Source organism: Manis javanica, chromosome 4 (assembly GCF_040802235.1).
Source record: "Manis javanica isolate MJ-LG chromosome 4, MJ_LKY, whole genome shotgun sequence".
Classification (NCBI taxonomy): Eukaryota; Metazoa; Chordata; class Mammalia; order Pholidota; family Manidae; genus Manis; species Manis javanica.
The window spans coordinates 20,752,654-20,772,104 of NC_133159.1; the positions used below are offsets into that span (position 1 = coordinate 20,752,654).

The 19,451-nt window shown below is 42.3% G+C and overlaps 1 protein-coding gene and 1 non-coding gene across 5 annotated transcripts; both read left to right on the plus strand.

The window, feature by feature from the left end:
- Positions 1–976: 976 nt before the first annotated feature.
- Positions 977–18,934, plus strand: PPP1R8 (protein phosphatase 1 regulatory subunit 8). Of its 4 annotated transcripts, XM_017648252.3 has the most exons (7): positions 997–1,127; positions 2,968–3,028; positions 8,673–8,826; positions 10,102–10,322; positions 11,941–12,085; positions 15,527–15,591; positions 17,478–18,934. In XM_017648252.3, the coding sequence occupies exons 1-7, from the start codon at positions 1,072–1,074 to the stop codon at positions 17,829–17,831; spliced, it is 1,056 nt and encodes a 351-aa protein (XP_017503741.1). In that variant the 5' UTR covers positions 997–1,071; the 3' UTR covers positions 17,832–18,934. The 4 variants fall into 4 exon arrangements, with proteins under 4 accessions (XP_017503732.2, XP_036873773.1, XP_017503741.1 ...); XM_017648243.3 differs by lacking the exon at positions 2,968–3,028 and having other exon boundaries at positions 977–1,127; XM_037017878.2 differs by lacking the exon at positions 10,102–10,322 and having other exon boundaries at positions 991–1,127.
- LOC118972355 (small Cajal body-specific RNA 1) lies at positions 4,576–4,741 on the plus strand. Its single transcript, XR_005061276.1, has one exon.
- Positions 18,935–19,451: the final 517 nt, after the last annotated feature.

The following is a 19,451-nucleotide window of genomic DNA, read 5'->3' on the forward strand; positions in this document are numbered from 1 at the left end:
GCAATTGGTTTCTTTAAAAAAGATAATCTGTATTTTCTACAAAAATGAAAATGTGTTGGGTATCAATTGCATGTTGATAATAAATATGATTGTAACAACATCTAATAAGTGTGATAGACGGTGGTGATTACGGAGCATGGCCTTTGGCATCAGATTTAGGTTTGAATTCCATGCACCATTTGTTCTAGGTGAGGCTGGGCATGTCTGTCTCTGCATCTCCCCTTGGGGATCAAAATAATACATCTCAAGAATGTTGTTAAGCTTAAATGAGACGATCCTTACAAAATACATACTTGCCCAGATAAGTAAGCACTCAATAGACAGAGGCCCTGCAGATGGTCACTCAGACAGCTGCTGGCCTAGGGCAGGCCTGAGTTCTAACATTTCTTTGCACCTTCTAGTCACTATGACCAAAATTAAAAAATCCAGAGGCCACGATTTAACCATTTCATTCATACACACCTAAGATTTGGACGCCTGCCTTGTGATTGGGTCTGCCCTTTGTTCCAGTTTGTGCAGTTTTCATAAACACACTAGATGATTCCCCTGAAGCAGTTTCCTGATAATCTACAGAAACCCTCAAGGCTCGGATTTGGATTAGGAAGGGTTAGTGAGTAAGGGTGCATGCAGCTCTGCGGAGAAGGGCCAGAGGAGAGACAGAATGAGTGATCAACTCGGAGCTGCCCTCTAGCTTCTCTCCAGGTTGGGGTCGAGGGCTGACAGTGCGAGCCCAGTGCACGGATGGAATTGGAAGGTTTTAGAGCCCAGGAGCGTGTTTGCAGGAGGGCAAGCGGGAGACCGATGATCCGCCTGACAAGCCCATTTTCCTCAGACACCTTCCAGCCAAAGAAATCCCAGTATCTGGAGACACTTCCACAGAACGCCAACTGTCTCAAACACTGAAGTAAACCCCAACGGATCCACCGCCACTAGAAGTGCACAGGGCCTGCGTGCGTATGCGTGTGAATGCGCGCGCGTACGCACAGGCTGCTGGGATGCCGCCCCTTCCCTCTGGGGCTTCCAGTTTCCCGGCGTGCTTCGGGCGCGCCAAATGGGAGGGGGAGACGCAAGATGGCGGCAGCCGCGAACTCCGGCTCCAGCCTCCCGCTGTTCGACTGCCCGACCTGGTGAGTGGTGAGGCGACCAGGGCTGGAGTGGCTTGGCCTAGGCTGGCCTGCGCTGGTAGGGCGGCTCATTTCTCGCAGCTAGCCGAACAGCTCAGATACCCTGGGACTGACTAGAGGAGAATTGTCCGTCGGGCCGGGCGGCGTGTGAAGTAGGAAGCCTGGAGCCCGGGCCCAGGAACTGAGGAAACCCAGAGTTGGGGGTCCGAGGCATTCGCTTAGTCAGTTCCTTGGGCGATCGGCCGGTTGCCGGGGCTCTTCGGGGCCTTTGTCCCGAACTTACCCAACTCCTGACTGAGTGCTTGGTGCTACTAAGGAGCACGGTGCCTGCCCCCCTACTCTGTGTCCCGAGCGCTCACGAGCCAGCGTCCCCACCTCAGCCCAAGCTCAGAGCCCCGCGTCCCAGTCTTTGCTGCACCCCGCCACGTGAGGTACTTGTCTGTTTCCCTCAGACTGGGAGCCCTCTGAGGGAAGGGACGGATCTCACCTACCCTTTGGTTCTCAGCGACCAGTTCAAAGCTGGGTACAAGTGAGCATCAGTAATTGTTGGAATAAACCCCTACTAACCCATCGCGCGTTCTTAGGAATAATGGAATAATTTAATTTAATCTTTGAGTAGGGTCCAAGATGAATAACTATGAATTGCCTTGCAAGAAGATCCATCCGAGTTAGGGCTGTTTCTGCTGTAGCTCATCACAGTATTTGTTATTCGTCTCTGTCTCTCGTTATATTGAGATTCTCAAGGGCGAGGGCTATTTCATCTTTATATTCCCAGCCGCTGTGCTGTAGTAGGAGTTCAGAAAGCATGTTTCGGATGTAACATTCCTTTCCCTGTTTCCTGGGCAAAATGGACTTTCATCCAGTGCACTGTACTTCTCAGCAACTGCAGTAGAGGAGTTGGGCAGGATTGTGAACTGACTGTTACATCTTTGATTAGATGAATGAGGATGCATTTTTGTGTGTGTGCAAAATGTAGGTAAGGGCTCCAACAAGATTGTTCATCAAACTTCAAAGGAGCAAACACAGGAAACAAGTACTTGTGTGGCTCTTCTCTGGGTCCCTTTGCACTTTGGTAACACCCAGTTGCTTCAGTCGACAAATACTATGTCCATTATGGTCCCTTGCTGTATTGATTTCAGAAGTTGGATCAGGGCAGTTAACTTATGGTTAGAAGAGACTGAAATCACCATTTCCTCAGAGACAGGTATGTACTACTTGGAGCTTTGACATATGTGTATCACCCTTAAATGGTGTGGTTATAGGAGTAAAAAGTTCCCTTAAGCATGCCATTGTAGAAAGACTTGTTCAGTGGTAACCAGTGTTTTTTGTATTTATTGGTACTCGGGCATGATTTTGGATTTCCTTATCTCCCAAATTACATACCTCTGATTTGGTCTCAGAGCTCAGGACAGTACCCTCTTCTTATTCTGTGATGAGACTAAACTGAATTAGTCCACAACACCAGCTGATTTGCTCTATCTTTGTATGGTATTAGTGGTAGTGGCAAATCTTAAATTCAAGCTCCAAGTGACCAGACTACTCCACTTGTAGTACTTGGACTCTGTGCTGCTTTCTCTCTGAGGTAGATATCAAGTGCTAAAATATAGGTTTCCTTGGTGCTGCTCTAAATACAGATCCACTAAAATCTGTTTTAGAGCGATTGAATCACTAAGGAAGTGTCAAATGTAGAAAGGAGTCGTAATAATAGTGAAGTAGATGACATTTCTGCTTGAACATGAACTAATTATAGGCTAGTAGGAGAGCTGCAATGTTGAATGGGACAGTAATTATAAATGGCATTTATGAACATTCTGAAAATGCCTTTTTCACTCTTATTTTTTAGGGCAGGTAAACCCCCACCTGGTTTACATCTGGATGTAGTCAAAGGAGACAAACTAATTGAGGTATGGAAATACATATCTTCCCCCTTTTCCCCCACTACACTAAACATTTTTGCAAGTGACTCACTTTTCCACCCCCTCTCCTGTGCTTGTTTTCCAGAAATGCTACTGTCATTCACCCTGGGTTTTTTTTCCTACTCAAAGCACATGGTGATATAACACATTCAAACCTCATGTCTCCCACAGACACTCAGTTTTTTAAGATTTCCCTCACCTTCCAAATGAAGGAGTTTAATAGGTTGTTGTCCTGGGCCCCAATTAAACTGGAATCCCTTTAACTTGGTGAATTCTCTCTCTCTGAGTATATGAAGTTGTGTGGAATGAAGAAAGTGAACGATGTAGATTGAGTTTAACTTTTAAGCTGCTTTTATCAGGTTCAGGCCCAGGCCCTTCAAAGAAGTATAGTAAACTGAGATGCTTGCTCAAAATAGAGAGTGGAATAATGATGAAATTCATTCATTCAAAACATTTATTGAGTGCTTACTATGTGCCAGTCATTGTGCTCAGCATAGGGACTACAAGAGTCAACAGAACGAATAAGGTTTCTATCCTCAAAGAAATTGAGATGATGGGAAATACACAATCACACACACAAAAATTATATAATTATAACTGGAATAAGTATTATAAAGGAAAAGTTTAGCAGAATTCCAGCTTTTATACAAGTCTCTAGAATGAACACCATGTAGAAATTCAAGAGAACATAAATTTTGATTAGCTATTAGGCTGTTTAAGGTTTTTTTCAATCCTTATGGTACCATTTAGTTACCAAGAAATGGAGATTAAGCCCACTGTGACCACAGAGTTGTGAGTCCCCATGTCATAGACCAATTCTATGTTTGCTTGCTCTGGTAAAATTTAGGTTCAGGGCCCCATTATTTAGTGCAGTCATTTTTCTTTGGTGTATATGTAAAGTAAAAACATGGCATTTCATGATTGTAAAACTATCTGTGAGATCTTCTGAGGGATTTTCTATAAATATATGTTGTCACTTTCAGGATATTGTAGAGATACCCAGGTATTTTGCAAAGATTTAAGATGTGAGTTGTGATGAATTCTGTTATCAAGTCATCATACCCTTAGCCAGTTGCTTAGAGCCCCTTTGTCATAGGTTCTTCTGTCTTAAAGGTCCACAAAACATCAAGATCTTTCAAGGAAATGATTTAGCCAAAATGACTAAAAATTTTTTTACTGTAGACTATTACACAGATACAAAATTTTGTGACTAAATAGCTTGAAGACATATAGGAATCTATTTTGTTAACTAGAATTGAGTAAATTTTTAGTTGGCAACAGGAAGAAGCAGACGAGGCCTAGTCTTAATGAGAATATCATGTTCCTTTGTGAAATAATTTATATCTTCAAAGCACCCTAACTTCACAAACATCCCTCTGATTATTGGTTTCCATTAACTGATACTATTCTCTACCTTTCTTTGCTCTTAGGTGTGCTGAGTTGCCAAACGATTGTCGAGTTACAATCCTTAGACATCATTGTATTGTCTCTGAGAGGAATAGACCTGAGATATGTTTATTTTTTAAGAATTTAGGCAGCACTTGATACTAACCGAGCTATCTGTGTCCTTGCCTTGTGACAAAGGCTAGTGATGTGTTGTGATAGCTGGGTTTAAGAAGTGCAACATTAAAACAAAAGCCATGAGTCTTTTAAGCCCGGTGTGTAAAGATACACTCTGAGTTATAACTCAGAGGCACAACTGGATAGTGGTACTAGCCTCAGCTGGTCAGGAAATTGTGGCTTTAGTGACTATTGAAAGAGCAGTGCATTATTTTATTCACTTGGACAGAAGCAGCACGTTGTCTTAAGAATTAACCCATCCTTGATTCTAAGACATACTGCTTTCCCTCTATATTTTAACATTTTTGTAATTGAGATGCCCTTAATAATGAATACATATTTAATTTGGAGGCCTTTTGTCTTTTTTCTCCTCTAAACACCTAAATCTGTGGTATGTCTTTGGCACCTTAGGGTCACAGAAATTTGGTCAGTGTTAGAACCCAAGAGCAGGTGAGGTCATCTTACATGTTTCCTTGAGACCAGCCTGTGAGCACTGTGGTTAGCAAATTTAAGTTTGTGAAGACATAATCTGCTGCATGTAAATATGAATGAGAAATTCAATGAGATTTAGTCTACATGGATATTACCTAGACAAGCAAGGTATTGAAATTTCAGGGCTCTCTCATTTCTAATGCAATGTCTTACTTTTAACCCAGGTCTTGAAACTTGGGTGTATACAGACATGGGTTTGGTTGTCTGATTGAGCTGTCAAGCTGTTGGTGCTCCACAGCAGCATGGGCCTGGGACAAGCTCTGCCAATAGCAGAGGGGCACTGCTGAACAGTTTCCCAGAGGTGACCCACATATGTAGCTAGTTTGAACCGATTGAGCCTTGCTAAACTTGAAAGAAACTGAGTGATTATTTAAAGAAAAATTGAGGATGTGACCCGTCGTACTTGTTCATTCCTTAAAATGTTCCTTGCCATATGGTGTTTTTTTGATGCAGGTGGAGTGAAGAAAATACGTAATGCAGGGGCTAAAAGAGTTTAGACTCTGAAGTCAGGCAGACCTGAATTTCTAATCCAGTTTACAAAAATAAAGTAGTCCCCCCTTATCCACGGTTTTGCTTTTCAAGTTTCAGTTACCTGTGGTCAACTGGGTGACCCGCCTTCTGACATACTGTCAGGTCAGCAGTAGCCTAATGCTACATCACAAGGCCAGTGTCATTCAGCTCACTTCATCTCATCACGTGGGCATTTTATCATTTCACATCATCACAAGAAGGATGAGTACACTACAGTAAGATATTTTGAGAAATCACATTCACATAACTTTCATTGCAGTATAGTTATACTTGTTCTATTTTATTATTAGTTATTGTTAATCTATTACTATGTCTAATTTATAAATTAAACTTTATCATAGGTAGTATATATCGGAAAAAGCAGTGTGTGTATACACACACACATACATATACCTATAAATATACACACGTGTGTGTGTGTGTAAAAAAGGGTTCATATCCATAGTTTCAGGCATCCACTGGGGGTCGTGTAATGTATCTCCTGCAGACAAGGGGCTACTACTATATTCAGCTGTGTGAATTTAAATGTGTTAATTCTTAATGCTTCAATTTTGTCATCTATAAAAATTAGGAACCTCACAGAGCCGGTGTGAGAATGAAATGATGTAGCCTAAGACTGACTGTATGGTGTGTAGCACGAGTGCTCAGCAGTCGTCATTATTGTTAGTGCATGAGGTATATTTCTGGTGTCTTCAGGGCTGCATTAAAGCATAGGGGAGGGGAGCATAGTAGCCCTGTGGGTTCAGTGACATAGCGAGGAACGAAATAAGAACTTCTTGAGTCTTAGCCTGGTACCATACAAACGATTATATTTCTCTTCTCAGCTTTGTACTCTTCTCTCAGGGGTTTTAGGAGTATAGTGTGAAATGTGAACCTAGAGCTTAAGGAGACCTTGTATTTAGAGGAAAACCACAACATATTCAAATGAGGGTTATTCTTCAAAATGGTCAAATTGTAGACTTTCAGAACTGGAAGGAGTGTTGGCAGTAATTCATCTGTGACAGCCCAGTCTGTAACCAGTCCGGGGCAGAGGCTTAAGAGAAAAAAGTAAGGATAGTTAGTGAGTTTTCCATAAAGCAAAATTCGGCTCAAAGCATACTTATTTGCTGTTAAAATGCCCTTTCTCTGCTGGTGGGAATGTAAGCTAGTTCAGCCATTGTGAAAAGCAATATGGAGGTTCCTCAAAAAACTAAAAATAGAAATACCATTTGACCCCAGAGTCCCACTCCTTGGAATATACCCAAAGAATACAACTTCTCAGATTCAAAAAGACATATGCACCCCTATGTTTATTGCAGCACTATTTACAATAGCCAAGATATGAAAGCAACCTGTGTCCATCTGTAGATGAATGGATAAAGAAGAGGTGGTACATATACACAATGGAATATTATTCAGCCATAAGAAAGAAAGAAATCCTACCATTTGCAACAACATAGAAGGAGCTGCAGGACATAGTGCTCAGTGAAATAAGCCAGGCGGAGAAAGACAAATGCCAAATGATTTCCCTCATTTGTGGAGTATATCAATGAAGCAAAACTGAAGGAACAAACTAGCAGCAGACTCCAAGACTCCAAGAATGAACTAGTGGTTACCAAAGGGGAGGGGTGTGGGAGGGCAGGTGGGGAGGGAGGGAGAAGGGGACTGAAGAGTATTATGTTTAGTACACATGGTGTGGGGGATCACGAGAACAGTGTATCATAGAGAAGGGACATAGTGGATCTGTGGCATCTTACTACACTGATGGACAGTGACTGCATTGGGGTATGGGTGGGAACTTGATAATATGGGTAAATGTAGTAACTACATTGTTTTTTTTCATGTGAAACCTTCATAAGAGTGTATATCAATCATACCTTAATAAAAAAAATGCCCTTTCTCTTATATTATGATGATACTAATCAGTGACAGTTTTTTTTTAATGTCCTTATTTGGCGAAATAAAAAGTTAACAATGCTATATGAACCTCTTTTCCCCCAACAGTTTTTGAATAATCATATGCTGGCTTGTGAAATCCCCTTTTCTACTATTATATTGGGGTATTACATAATTTTATTTTTTTCCAGTGCTACAGCAGTGTCTAGAAACATTTTGGAGCTCTTCTCTTAGAATCATTTCAGACCCACAGCACATTGTTTAGAGTCATTAGTATTGCAAGTCACTCACACCTGAGTTTAAATCCCGTAGCTGCCACTTAACTACCTGGACCACCTTGGATGAGTGGTTTCATCTCTAAGTCTATTTTCTTATATGTAACAATAGAGGTGATATTTGCTTCACAGAGTTGCTTGGAGGATCAGGTAAGATAATGCTTAAAATACCTAGCAAAAATAGTTGTTCAGTAAATGCTGATCCCTAAACCCCACTACCCAAAACCTGGACAATTTTTGCCCTGTGAGATAATTCCATATTTGCACACAGCAAGTACTCATTTAGATTTAAGTTGGAGTAATACTTTTTTGTGGCCAAAGTGAAATGGGACAATAAAGTTAGATTTAGAGGCTCATACAATGATGTCTAACATAATTCCAGTTCCTAAAGAGGGTTCCAAAAATACCTTTGACCCTATGGCAGTATGATTAAAATATAAATAGGTGTTTACACCCCTTTCCTTTCCTAATCGATTGGTAATCTTCCTTTGAATGTATATTTTCTGAAAAGCAGTTTTACTACTTCATCGACATGCTTTGTGCTTCTTGTTTTCTGCTTGACCCTAAATTAAGATGCAAATGAAATCTCAAATTTCCAGTGGATAGAAGACAACCAGTCTTACAAGCCACTTTCATGTAATAGAATTAAGAAAAGTTATTTTCATAGCATCACAAGACATTTGACCACTGTATTTCGGGAGATTAATTGCCATCCATGCCCCTCCCCTCCAAAATGTTAGTTAATTCCAAGTTCTTTATCTTGAAGAATAGTGGGAAATAATCTCTTTTCACCTTAGCAAGGAATTTACTCAAGATCCTCTACTTATTAGATTGCAAGAATTTTTGCCTAACTCTGTTGAAACAAGATTTAAATAATATTTAATTTAATATTTATTTAGAAACTGATTATTGATGAGAAGAAGTATTACTTATTTGGGAGAAATCCTGATTTGTGTGACTTTACCATTGACCACCAGTCTTGCTCTCGGGTCCACGCTGCCTTGGTCTACCACAAGCATCTGAAGAGAGTTTTCCTAATAGATCTCAACAGTAGTAAGTAACTCACATCCATCCTGTTTCACACATTCCCTTCTGGGCAATGTGAAAATGCTCTTTCTGTTCTTCAGTTTCAAATTCGTGTTTTATTGCTTATCAAGAAAGAAGTTTAATGTTTGATTTTTAAATCAGCCCTTCTCTATTCCTATGATATCTCCTGTTTTCCTGAAATAATTGGTGACTGGAGAGAGAAGAGAGTTTTGGGAGCACTGTCTTGAAGGAGGCAATAGATATATGTAGAGAACAAAAAAAGTAACCCAGGAATTAGAGACTGTATTTAAGTGTTTATAGACCCATAATAAACTGTGGTCCGGTTTAAGCAGAAGCTGTGATTAGCTCCCTTAATGTAGTGATGCAGAACATTAAAAAATACTGTCTTTTGAGCAAAATTTACTTTATAATGGGTTCTTTATCCCAGTTACATTTTGCTTTGATCACTAATACCAATTTTACTTCTCTGAGCACATGCCAGCTAATAAGATTTTCAGCTTTGCCAAAGATAATTCCAGAAATGCAGTTGAGATTTGATTGCACTGGGCCCTGAAGTCTGTTCATTTTGCCTATATATAAATACAGTGTAAAATGTAAAGAAGCTTGTCTCCTGGGCTGGTCTTGTTGTACTCCTTCCCGTCTCTCCCGAGACATACACACCACCCTGCTCTGTTTATATAGTGGTTTTGGAGAGCCCTGTCTCACAAGTACTTACTTGCGAATTTATCTCATCTTTTTCCATTTCATAACATGCAGAATGCAGACATGGAAAAATATTCAGACTCTCCAGTAGGATTTTGGCTTGCCTTGACATTGATGTGCACCTGTTTCAGCCAACCTTCTGTCTTGTTCTTGGGGAAACCCAAGCATAACTGCCACCAGGCCATCAATTCCTATGTTCCTTAGGCTTGGGGCTGGAGAGGTCAGACCACAGTGATGCCTGTCTCCTGCCTCAAGATGGCATGGCTATTGCTGGGTTGGAGCCATGCCTGCTGGATCCAGAATGGAGCCAAGCCTGTCTGGCAGGAGAGAACAAGCAGTGGTATTTGTTTCATGGGGTAACAGTAGGTCCGAAGATGTGTAAGAAATCCACTGAAGAGATTCAAGACTTAGTGAAGGAGTTTCCTTTTCATTGCGTCCCATGACAAGGGATGCAAAGTGGACCCAGTGCCATTCTCATTTTAAAAAGCAAAACTGATGTACTGGGAGGACCTGCTCTCCCTTCTACAACTCAGGTTGGTTTCTCTCTCTCACACACATTTCTGGTTTGGTTATTCCCAGCACATGGCACTTTCTTGGGTCATATTCGGTTGGAACCTCACAAGCCTCAGCAAATCCCCATCGATTCCACAGTCTCATTTGGTGCATCCACAAGGGCATACACTCTACGTGAGAAGCCTCAGACATTGCCATCGGCTGTGAAAGGAGATGAGAAGATGGGTGGAGAGGATGATGAACTCAAGGGCTTACTGGGGCTTCCAGAGGAGGAAACCGAGCTTGATGTAATTCCATGTCTATGTCACTGTCTTTGTCTTTTGGGCTCTTGGTTTTACAATACGTAGCTGTTCTCTGTAGCTTGAAATGCCAGTGGCTTAGCAGTAGGAGGTTTTCTTGAGCCTAGTAATGGGCCTTTGCCACTTTGGCAACATAGTGTGGTCAGTGTAACACACTTTGGAGAGCTACATTGTGTGGGTTTGGGTATGTATGACCAGAGCAAACAAGGAGACTGGGTCTCCTGCCAGTAGACCCTCTGGGTGTCTTAGGCACCTCCACTGGATGTTAGAAGCCAAGGCTGGGAGTTTAAAGTTTCCAAGAGCTGCACTGTCCAATGGAGTAGCTACCAACCACATTTCAAGTACTCAGTGGTCACGTGTGGCTAGTGACTACCATATTGAATAGCATGGATAGAGAACATTTCTAAAAAGTTCAGTTGGACAGCACTGACTTAGAGAGACTGAAGCTTTCATTCATTTACATTGCTTTTTTTTAAATATTGTCCAAATAGCCCAGGAATCTTCTGAATAAAAACTAGATTGCTTTTGTTCTTAATGGGGCTGGCTGCTCTGAAAGCCATGAATTTTACGAGATTTAATTTTAAGGTGCTGTGGTTTTCCTTTGCTAGAGGCTGACCCAGTGGTTTGTGATGTGGCTGTTGTCCTTTGCATGTCAGTCCTGCACGGGTGTAACTGGTCTCTTCATAGTCTCTTCAGGTAGACCGATGCAAGCATGTCCCTAACTACCCATGTGCATTTACTTTTCTTATACACCAAGTTTCCCAGCCTGGAGGAAGAAAAGCACAGTAGAAATCTTAAAATTTTAAAGTTGTTTTTTTTTTTTTTCTAAAAAAGTTAGCCTCATAGCCAGGGACCTCACTGGCAGTCATTCTTGCCCATTTCTCCTCTAGGCTGCTTCCATGCTTCCCTGTCTTTTAAGTTCAGTATGTTAGGTCCCTCCTGGGCCTTCATTCTCAAGACATTTGGAATATCTCAAATTGCAGTGCAGATTGTATTAAGTCCACCAGATTGGGAAGAGGCAGGCAGCAGTGGTGAGGCCAAGTTAACCACTGAGGTGGGTGCTTGGTCATGAATAGAAAAGGAGCTGTACCCAGGAATGGGCAGTGACAGAATATTAACACCAAATATTAAGTGCACTAGCAGTCCTTAGGAGTTTTGTTATTTATTTATTTCCTTATGAATTTTAAAGGAGAGAGCTGTCAATTGTCCTTTCTCATCTCTGTTTTTTTACTTCAAAACTATTCTTGGAGTTCTTCTTAGCCATATTCCTTTAATTCTCAACATGATAGCCTTTCTCCTAAAAAAAACACCAAAACCTGAACTTGCATGTTTGCACAGATGACCTGTTCTCAGCTCAAGGCCTTTACCTCCTTTTGAATATCACTGCCCCATTAGTCAGGATGTTCCACATTCTATTAAAGGAGGCTTATTAATACCAGCAGTCTAGGGACAGTAGTGAATCTCTTCTGGTTCAGAAGAGAATTTTGTCTGCCTGGGGAGGTCAAGGTTAGCCCCTAAGGCCTTTCTGCCCTTTATTTAGTAATATATTCTCCTTCAAATTCCCTGCATACTGACTCCTGTCTTTCCTCTGTGAACCTTGGCCTAGAACCTGACAGAGTTCAACACTGCCCACAACAAGCGGATTTCCACCCTCACCATTGAGGAGGGGAATCTGGATATTCAGAGACCAAAGAGGAAGAGGAAGAACTCACGGGTGACTTTCAGTGAGGATGATGAGATCATTAATCCAGGTGAGGTATCTTCCTAGTTGCTTCTGATGGAAAGGCTATAGTCTCAGTGTACACAACCTGTGGTCAGTTGTAGTATTTCTCAACAAGATTTAGGATAATAGATGCCATATTAAGGGGAGATACTACTTACAGTTTATTGGTGGAATACCCACAACACTCACACATCATCCAGTTGCAGTGTGGAAGAACTAGCTAAAGTAGGACTGTCTAGTTCAATATACAGAGCAAGGCTGTAATTCTCTGCTGACCCAGTATGTCTGTGTCACAAGAGGTTTAAGTGAAGTATAGGTGTTTGATGTCTTTACCTCAAAGCAGAACATGGTATTATGGGGTTTTGAGAATGATTGGTAACTCTAGGATTGGAAAATCTTCTGCCACTGTTAACCACATTGATGACTTGGCTCTGTAAGGAGTAATTTACAGAAGTTTGTATGGAAATGTCAGTAAGATGAGAGCATTAGTTTATGGGACAGCCACTAAATTTACCAGTTTGTTCCACCATTCAACATTCATTTATTGGGCTCATGTCATATCTCAGATATTCTGATAGGTAGATAACATAGAGCTGGGAAATAGAGTTTATGCAATGAAGATGGTATTGGGATTCATAAAACCTTGTTTGAAAGTAAATCTCAGTGGATGGAAAAAAGGTTCCCAGACTAACAAGTTGTTTTTATTTCCTAAATTGAAATGCAGTGAGAATGACTTTCAAGTCCTCTATTTAGGTTCAAAATATTGAGTATTTAAATGGAGAAGATCTGCTACAGCGACAGCTGATGAAAAAAAGATATAGCAGTGTCAGTTAATTGAAATGCAGTCTGAGTCATCAGGGGATGTGAAAACTAATCAAGAGCTGTAATAGAAGGATGGGGGTCAGTAACCCACTGGCCTGCATTTGAGTAGAAGTCATCCAGATGTGTTACTAAATGCAAGCATGGTCCACCCAGGGGTTATGTGGTCCTGGGAGGAGGAGATGCATGGCTAGGGAAGAATGGTTCCCTGAGTGTGGGGAGTACAGGGGGAGCATGTGTGAGGGAGAGCAGGTTGGAGGAGGCACGGCCACTGTGGTCGGATATTTGCAGGGCTAGCCTTAGGGAAAAGGAGTGGACAAACCAGAGCCTGTGAGTAGCAAGTATTTGGCTCAGCATCAAAGCAACAATGATTTTTTCTCATATTTAGAAGAAGAATTAAAAGGATTCCTCTAAAAATGGGGACATTCATTCTAGTGACAGCAAATTCACTTCCTGATGGAGTGTGAGGTGTGATGGATTACTTCTCAAGTAGTGACACCTGGGGGAAATGTTTCGGCAGGGGCTGGATGACCAACCTGGAAAGCTTATTTCTGGGCCACAGAACTTACTACATGAGTTTCTAGGGGGTTGAACCTAGCAATTTGTAATTTTAAACAAGCTCTTGGTTGTACTGATGAACACCCATCAATTTGGGAGTCACTGGGCTAGACCATCTTTTAAGTCTCTTTGCAGACTCAGGATCTCATCTGCTCTGTTTTTCTCACTGAGAATTACTTCCCTGGAGCTTCATTAAGGCAGTCTGTTCTGGCAGAGGATTGCATGGTGGTTAAGAGCATGGCGTCTGAAATCAGAGGGTCCATCTTTGAAATTCACTTCTCCACTTGGGAACTTTGTAACCTTTGCCAAGTACTTAACAGACTGCTGGCCTCACAGGGTGGGTGGGGAGATGAAATTATTAATTTATGTAAAAATACTTCAGAAAAGTGCTTGGCATTCAGTAAACCCTGGATAGATGTTAGCCGTTATCCCCATCATCTGCCTCCCCTTTTACCCATGTAACTTTTCCTATACCAGAAGTAGGCTTAGCAAGGAATTTGTTGGTAGATCTTCCAGGAGCAGAGAGATCCTAGAGCAGGTGTATCTTCTCTCTAGGAGGAGAATGGCTAGAGAGTGAGGAGCAGGTGAGAGGCCTGAGCACCATTCAGCCAGCACAGGGCAGAGTCCCCCAGAGAGGCTTAGCCCCTGCCTCCACGGTCCTGTTGTGCGAGTGGGGCCTACCCTTCATTAGCCACTCCTCTAGGGCTCCAGTTGCTCTTGTGCTTCATTTAGGTTTTCCTTGCTGAAGGGGTGATTGGAACAGGGTTTCTAGAGGGATGAGAGAAAGGATAAGGATGCCTTTTTTAAAGACCTTGTCTCCTTCCTGATCAGCCTGGATATCTTTTTCTTTCTTCTTCCACATAGAAGCCATTCGTTCATTCACTCATTTGTTGAAAAAAATTGGTTGTGAGTGTAACACCAGGGTATGTTCTTTAGAAGCATCCTAATATGTGAAAAGCCAGACTTAAGCCAGGGGTTAATTATTTAAATGAAATGGGGAATCTTTGTTTTTCAAAGGATTTCATAGGAGTGTGTTTTTAAATAGCAAGTGCCCTCGTTACATTTAAAGTAAGATGTACAGCATTTATAAGGGAACAATTCTTTTCCTACCATTAAAAGGGGGTTGAAGCAGGTTGGAGTACTTTTCTCTAGTAATGATAATAAGTTTGTGCCTGCCCGTTCCCACACGTTCAGCCTTCAGTGAGAAAACTTGGTCATCCTAGGTGATCCAGCGCAATAGTCCTGTCTGTGCTACAAGAACACTGTTTTCACCTCTTGAAACCCCTCTACTATGCTGTAGCCTATCTGGCTTTACAGCTGTAAACTTCTTAAAGGCAGCATATCTTGCTCTTTATTCCCATGCCTGACGTCCAGTAAGGCATGAGAGGGTGGCTGACTGCAAGTACATTCCTTCCTTGGTCCTAGTGCTTTCTCCCTGCAGAGTAAGTGAACCTGGAGGCTTTCTAGGGTCTAGTAATGTGTGGGTAAGCTGTAAAAGGGAGCTCCTCTCCACTCCGCCTGGATGGAGAGTGAGGGTTCAGATCCTTTAGGAAAAGTCTTGATTATGTACAGGTCAAAGGCCAAGTTAAGTTGAAAGCCCTTGGTCTCCATATTAATTCTGTTATCTGCTAGTGAGCGAGCATTAGCCAGGTATCTGGTGTGTGACCTCCTATTTTATCACTAACGGGATTGATAATATGTGCTCTTGGGGTTCTCCCCTACAAAGAGGAAAGTGTATGGAATGGGAAAGAACTTGGGGAAGGCAACACAGCCTAGTGGTCCAGAGCACCATATTTCTGGCTGACTGGACTCAGACCCTGGCTCTTCTATCCTCCAGCAGGGGACTGGGCCAGCACTTCTCTTCCAAGCCTGAGTTTGTTTTCTTTTCTGTTAAATGTTTTTGTAGTTGTACTTACCTCGCAGGGTTATTGTGAGGGTTTAACACAGTACGCAGCACAACAGTAAGCACTGAGGCATAGCTGTGTGTTGCGGTCTTCCTGTGAGCTGTGATTGCCTCCTTGGCGGTGAGCCTTGTGCCTGTCATCCTGTCATTGGAGCACCAAACTAATCCTTCGCTTGCCTCTTACCACAGAGGATGTGGATCCCTCAGTTGGTCGCTTCCGGAACATGGTGCAGACTGCAGTGGTCCCAGTTAAGGTAGGAAGCACATTATAACAATATCTGAAATGCTGTACAGTCTGGTTTAAAACCCAGTCTTTTATGTGTAGGTAAGTGTTAAATATGTGCTTAATTTTAAAACATAGTCTTTGCTCCTCCATTTTTCATCCTGTGGAAATACTTCCACCCTATCTATGTCTAGAGGGCCTTGGAGTGCATTAGAAATGCTGCAGGTGACCAGCCTGCTTGATGCTGTGTGTAGAATATGATGTGATGTGATGTGAGTCTGTAAATTTACCTCTGAGCAGGGTGCAGAGGCCCACCTTTTTTTTAGCCGTTCCCTCCTGACTCAGAGTAAGTCATTAGATGAGGAGAGGTGGTGGTGCATTTGTGCATGGCACCTCTGGCTTTTGCCATGTCTTTATTGTTGTGAATGGGAATGACACAGATAGGAAAGAGCCCAGATCTGGATTAACTTTAAAGATCAGGTATGTTAGAGAACAAAGAAGTGGAAGCTTCAGAGATACTCTGATTGCTCAACATGTGGAGGAACTACCTGTCAGCCAGAACTGACAAGAGGGAACGGATGGCCCCTTGAAATAGTGAGATCCCTGTTCAGAGGTGTTGAGAAGTGACTGGAAGATGCTGGCCAGAGGTGCTCTGGAGAGTTTGTTTTTAAAAGAATCTTTAGAATATATTAGACTAGATTGATAAAATGTGTCAAGTTTCAGGATTAGTTTTTGTTTAATCCAGAAGGAGTCGAGGAATGAGGGGGATTCTTTTGTGAACTTTAGTGTGGAAAAGCCCAAGGTGGAATTTTTCTGTCACTCGATAGCATTCATACCACATTCCCCCTTGAGCTCTTTTCTCTCTTTTTTTTCCTTCCTTTTAAACCAACAGATATTTTTATAGTTGACCCTTGAACAACTCAGGGGTTAGAGGTCTGATCCCCTGCACAGTTGAAAATCTGCATATAACTTGACTCCCCAAAGCTTTACTCCTAATAGCTTACTGTTGACCGGAAGTCTTACCAATAACAAAAACAGCCAATTAACACATAAGTTGTATGTTATATGTATTATGTACTGTATTCTTACCATAAAGCTAAAGAAAAGAAAATGAAAATGTTTTTTTAAATTGTCACAGATCTCCAAAAAAATTTCCAGTGTATTTATTGAAAAAAATCCATGTGTAAGTAGACCTGACCAGTTCAAACACATGTTGTTTAAGAGTCCACTGTACTTTTATGCCAGTTTTATTGTGCTATACTTTACATACCATAAGATGCGCTCATTATAAGTATACAGTTTGAGTTTTGACAAGTGTATACACCTAGGTAACCACCACCATATGTGATGTATGGGTGATTTCCATCATTCCAGGAAGTTCCCTCATATCCCTTTGCTATATACTTCCCTCCTAATCCCAGCCCCCCAGTAAATCCTTTCAGTTGCTGAGATTTGTTTTGCTTTCAGATTAATGTTTAAAAATTGGGCTTCCAACATGAAGATACTAACTTCCTATTTTCCCTCCAAAAAAGATAAATTTTAATGCCTTCTTCCACCTGCTATCACTCTCTGTTTCCAGAAAGAGGGAGGCATGTGACCTTAGGATGAAGAGTGGACACTTAAAGTGGATCATTTGTACTCTAGGAAAAGCCCACACGTTGTCTCATTTTTCTCCGTGTGGCATAGGATGGTGAATGCTTTGTGTGTGGCAGTGTTTGGGAGCCATCACATTAGACAACTACTGTCAGGTCTCCTCAGACCCTGAGATTTCAGGACAGTGAAATAAGTTGCCTGAGAAACAAAACAAGCTAGAGGCTTAGGGGCCTTCCCCGAGTTTTCTAGGGCTGGGATAGCAAAGGCTAACTAACACAACTCTTGTGCCTCACCTCTTATCTCCTCTGCTTCTTGTAACCACAGAAAAAGCGGATGGAGGGCCCTGGCTCCCTAGGCCTGGAGGAATCAGGGAGCAGGCGCATGCAGAACTTTGCATTCAGTGGCGGACTCTACGGGGGCCTGCCTCCCACACACAGTGAAGCCGGCTCCCAGCCGCATGGCATCCACGGGACAGCACTCATTGGTGGCTTGCCCATGCCATACCCGAACCTTGCCCCAGATGTAGACTTGACTCCCGTTGTGCCGTCAGCTGTGAACATGAACCCTGCACCAAACCCTGCGGTCTATAACCCTGAAGCTGTCAACGAGCCCAAGAAGAAGAAATACGCAAAAGAGGCTTGGCCGGGCAAGAAGCCCACACCTTCCTTACTGATTTGATGTTTTTGGTCATGGAATAGGGTGGGATTGGGTGGGAATAGGGTGGAAGGGTGATGGGGGAGCTAAGGAGCTAGGGAGAACAACGTTGCGTGTGTGCGGTATCGTCTTTCAGAATGTCTCCTGGGGTCCTGACCATGTATTGTTAAAACAGGTTAGGGTTGAAGCATCCCATAAAGGCCTGTCTTCAGAACCTTCAGTGTAGAGAACTGTGTCGAACATCCTTTTAAATAGGTGTAACATTTAAAGGCCTAAACATTCTCAGGCTTCACATTATCTTTTTATTTTCTCCCTCTTACTAGGATCATTGTTATTTAAAGTCATACACCCGGGGAAAGACCCCAGGCCCTCAGGTCAAATCTGGAGCTGTGGAGGTGACAACAGAATTGCCAGGCTTGAGGGTCCAGCAGCCTAATTTCATTTACTGTCCCTGCAAGTCCCAGAAAGCAGAAGGGTAGCCGTGGATCCCAGGGTGATTAAAAAGAGCGTTTAGAATTCTTCAGCTAAGCTAAGGTTTAAACTCAAAACATGTTTACCTGGGTCAGTGGTTTTGAGGTCCAGTAGTTATGCTTTCTCTTTTGTCCTTTCTGTTGGAATGAGAGCATTCCTTCCTCTGTGACCAGTGCCACAGACACAGGTTGATAGTTATAAACTCAACGGTATTGATTTTTGAACTTCACCTGTTTTTCTTGTCAAACCTGGGTGCTCTACTTGCCAAAGTTTCTCGTTTGATTCCAGAGTACTGTCCTCTACTCTAATGCATTACTTTCCTTTTCAAGTGTAATGAAGGCAATTCTTAAAGGATCTGACCAGTTAGAGCAATTCCAATTAAAAAGAAAAAGATTTTACTTTGCAAATAACTGATGTCTCGAAGGACGTTTGTAGATGTTGGTTCGGAGGCTCTTCCCCCCCTTTTGACAGAGAGTTCTTGTCATCCAGACTCCAAGACGAGACCTGGCTAACAAGCATAGGAGGCGAAGGTAGGAAACATTATATGAACTTTGTACAGAGATTTGTACATTTGTGTAATAGGCCTTTTCACGCTTTATGTGTAGCTTTTTACCTGTAACCTTTATTACATTGTAAATTAAATGTAACTTTTGTCATTCGGGTGTAGTCTGCTTCGTTTGCCATTACCAGTTCCCACTCCCATTAGGGAATGTTTGTCAGAGGTGCAGGTGTTGGCCTTGGGAGGTGATGCTCTGTCCCCATTTTACTATCACAAATAAAAATGATCCCTGATGAATGCAGAAATTCTAATTAAGGATTCCAGTCTGCATCCTGAAGCCTGCCAAGCAAAGTGGGCCAAGGGGTGCTGCTGACGTTCATCAGAAGGCAGAACCGCAGATCTGACGGGGGAGACTGGGCACTGGGGCATTTGTCCTGGGCTGCACATGGTGGACACCTGGTCACCTGCTCTCTGGTTACAGTTGCAGGCATGTGAACTGTAGCTCATGTGGCAGGAGAGCAAAAGGAAGCTGAAGCTGAGTAAGTAGCAGGAGTTCAAGCAGAGTTTGTGTTGAACGGATGTGTCCTGGTAACAAGAACCTCGTGTACTTTGTGTGTGCTGAGACTTACATGTGGCTTTGTGATGAAGATGGCAACTAGGTTCCAAATCCCATG

What these genes read in the sequence shown, in the direction of transcription:
- PPP1R8 (XM_017648243.3), top strand. Translation starts at nt 996, where the DNA reads ATGCCGCCCCTTCCCTCTGGGGCTTCCAGTTTCCCGGCGTGCTTCGGG. An exon ending in CCTAATAGATCTCAACAGTA is followed by an intron (nt 8,827 to 10,101) that starts GTAAGTAACTCA and finishes GGTTATTCCCAG; the next exon opens with CACATGGCACTTTCTTGGGT. An exon ending in TGATGAGATCATTAATCCAG is followed by an intron (nt 12,086 to 15,526) that starts GTGAGGTATCTT and finishes CTCTTACCACAG; the next exon opens with AGGATGTGGATCCCTCAGTT.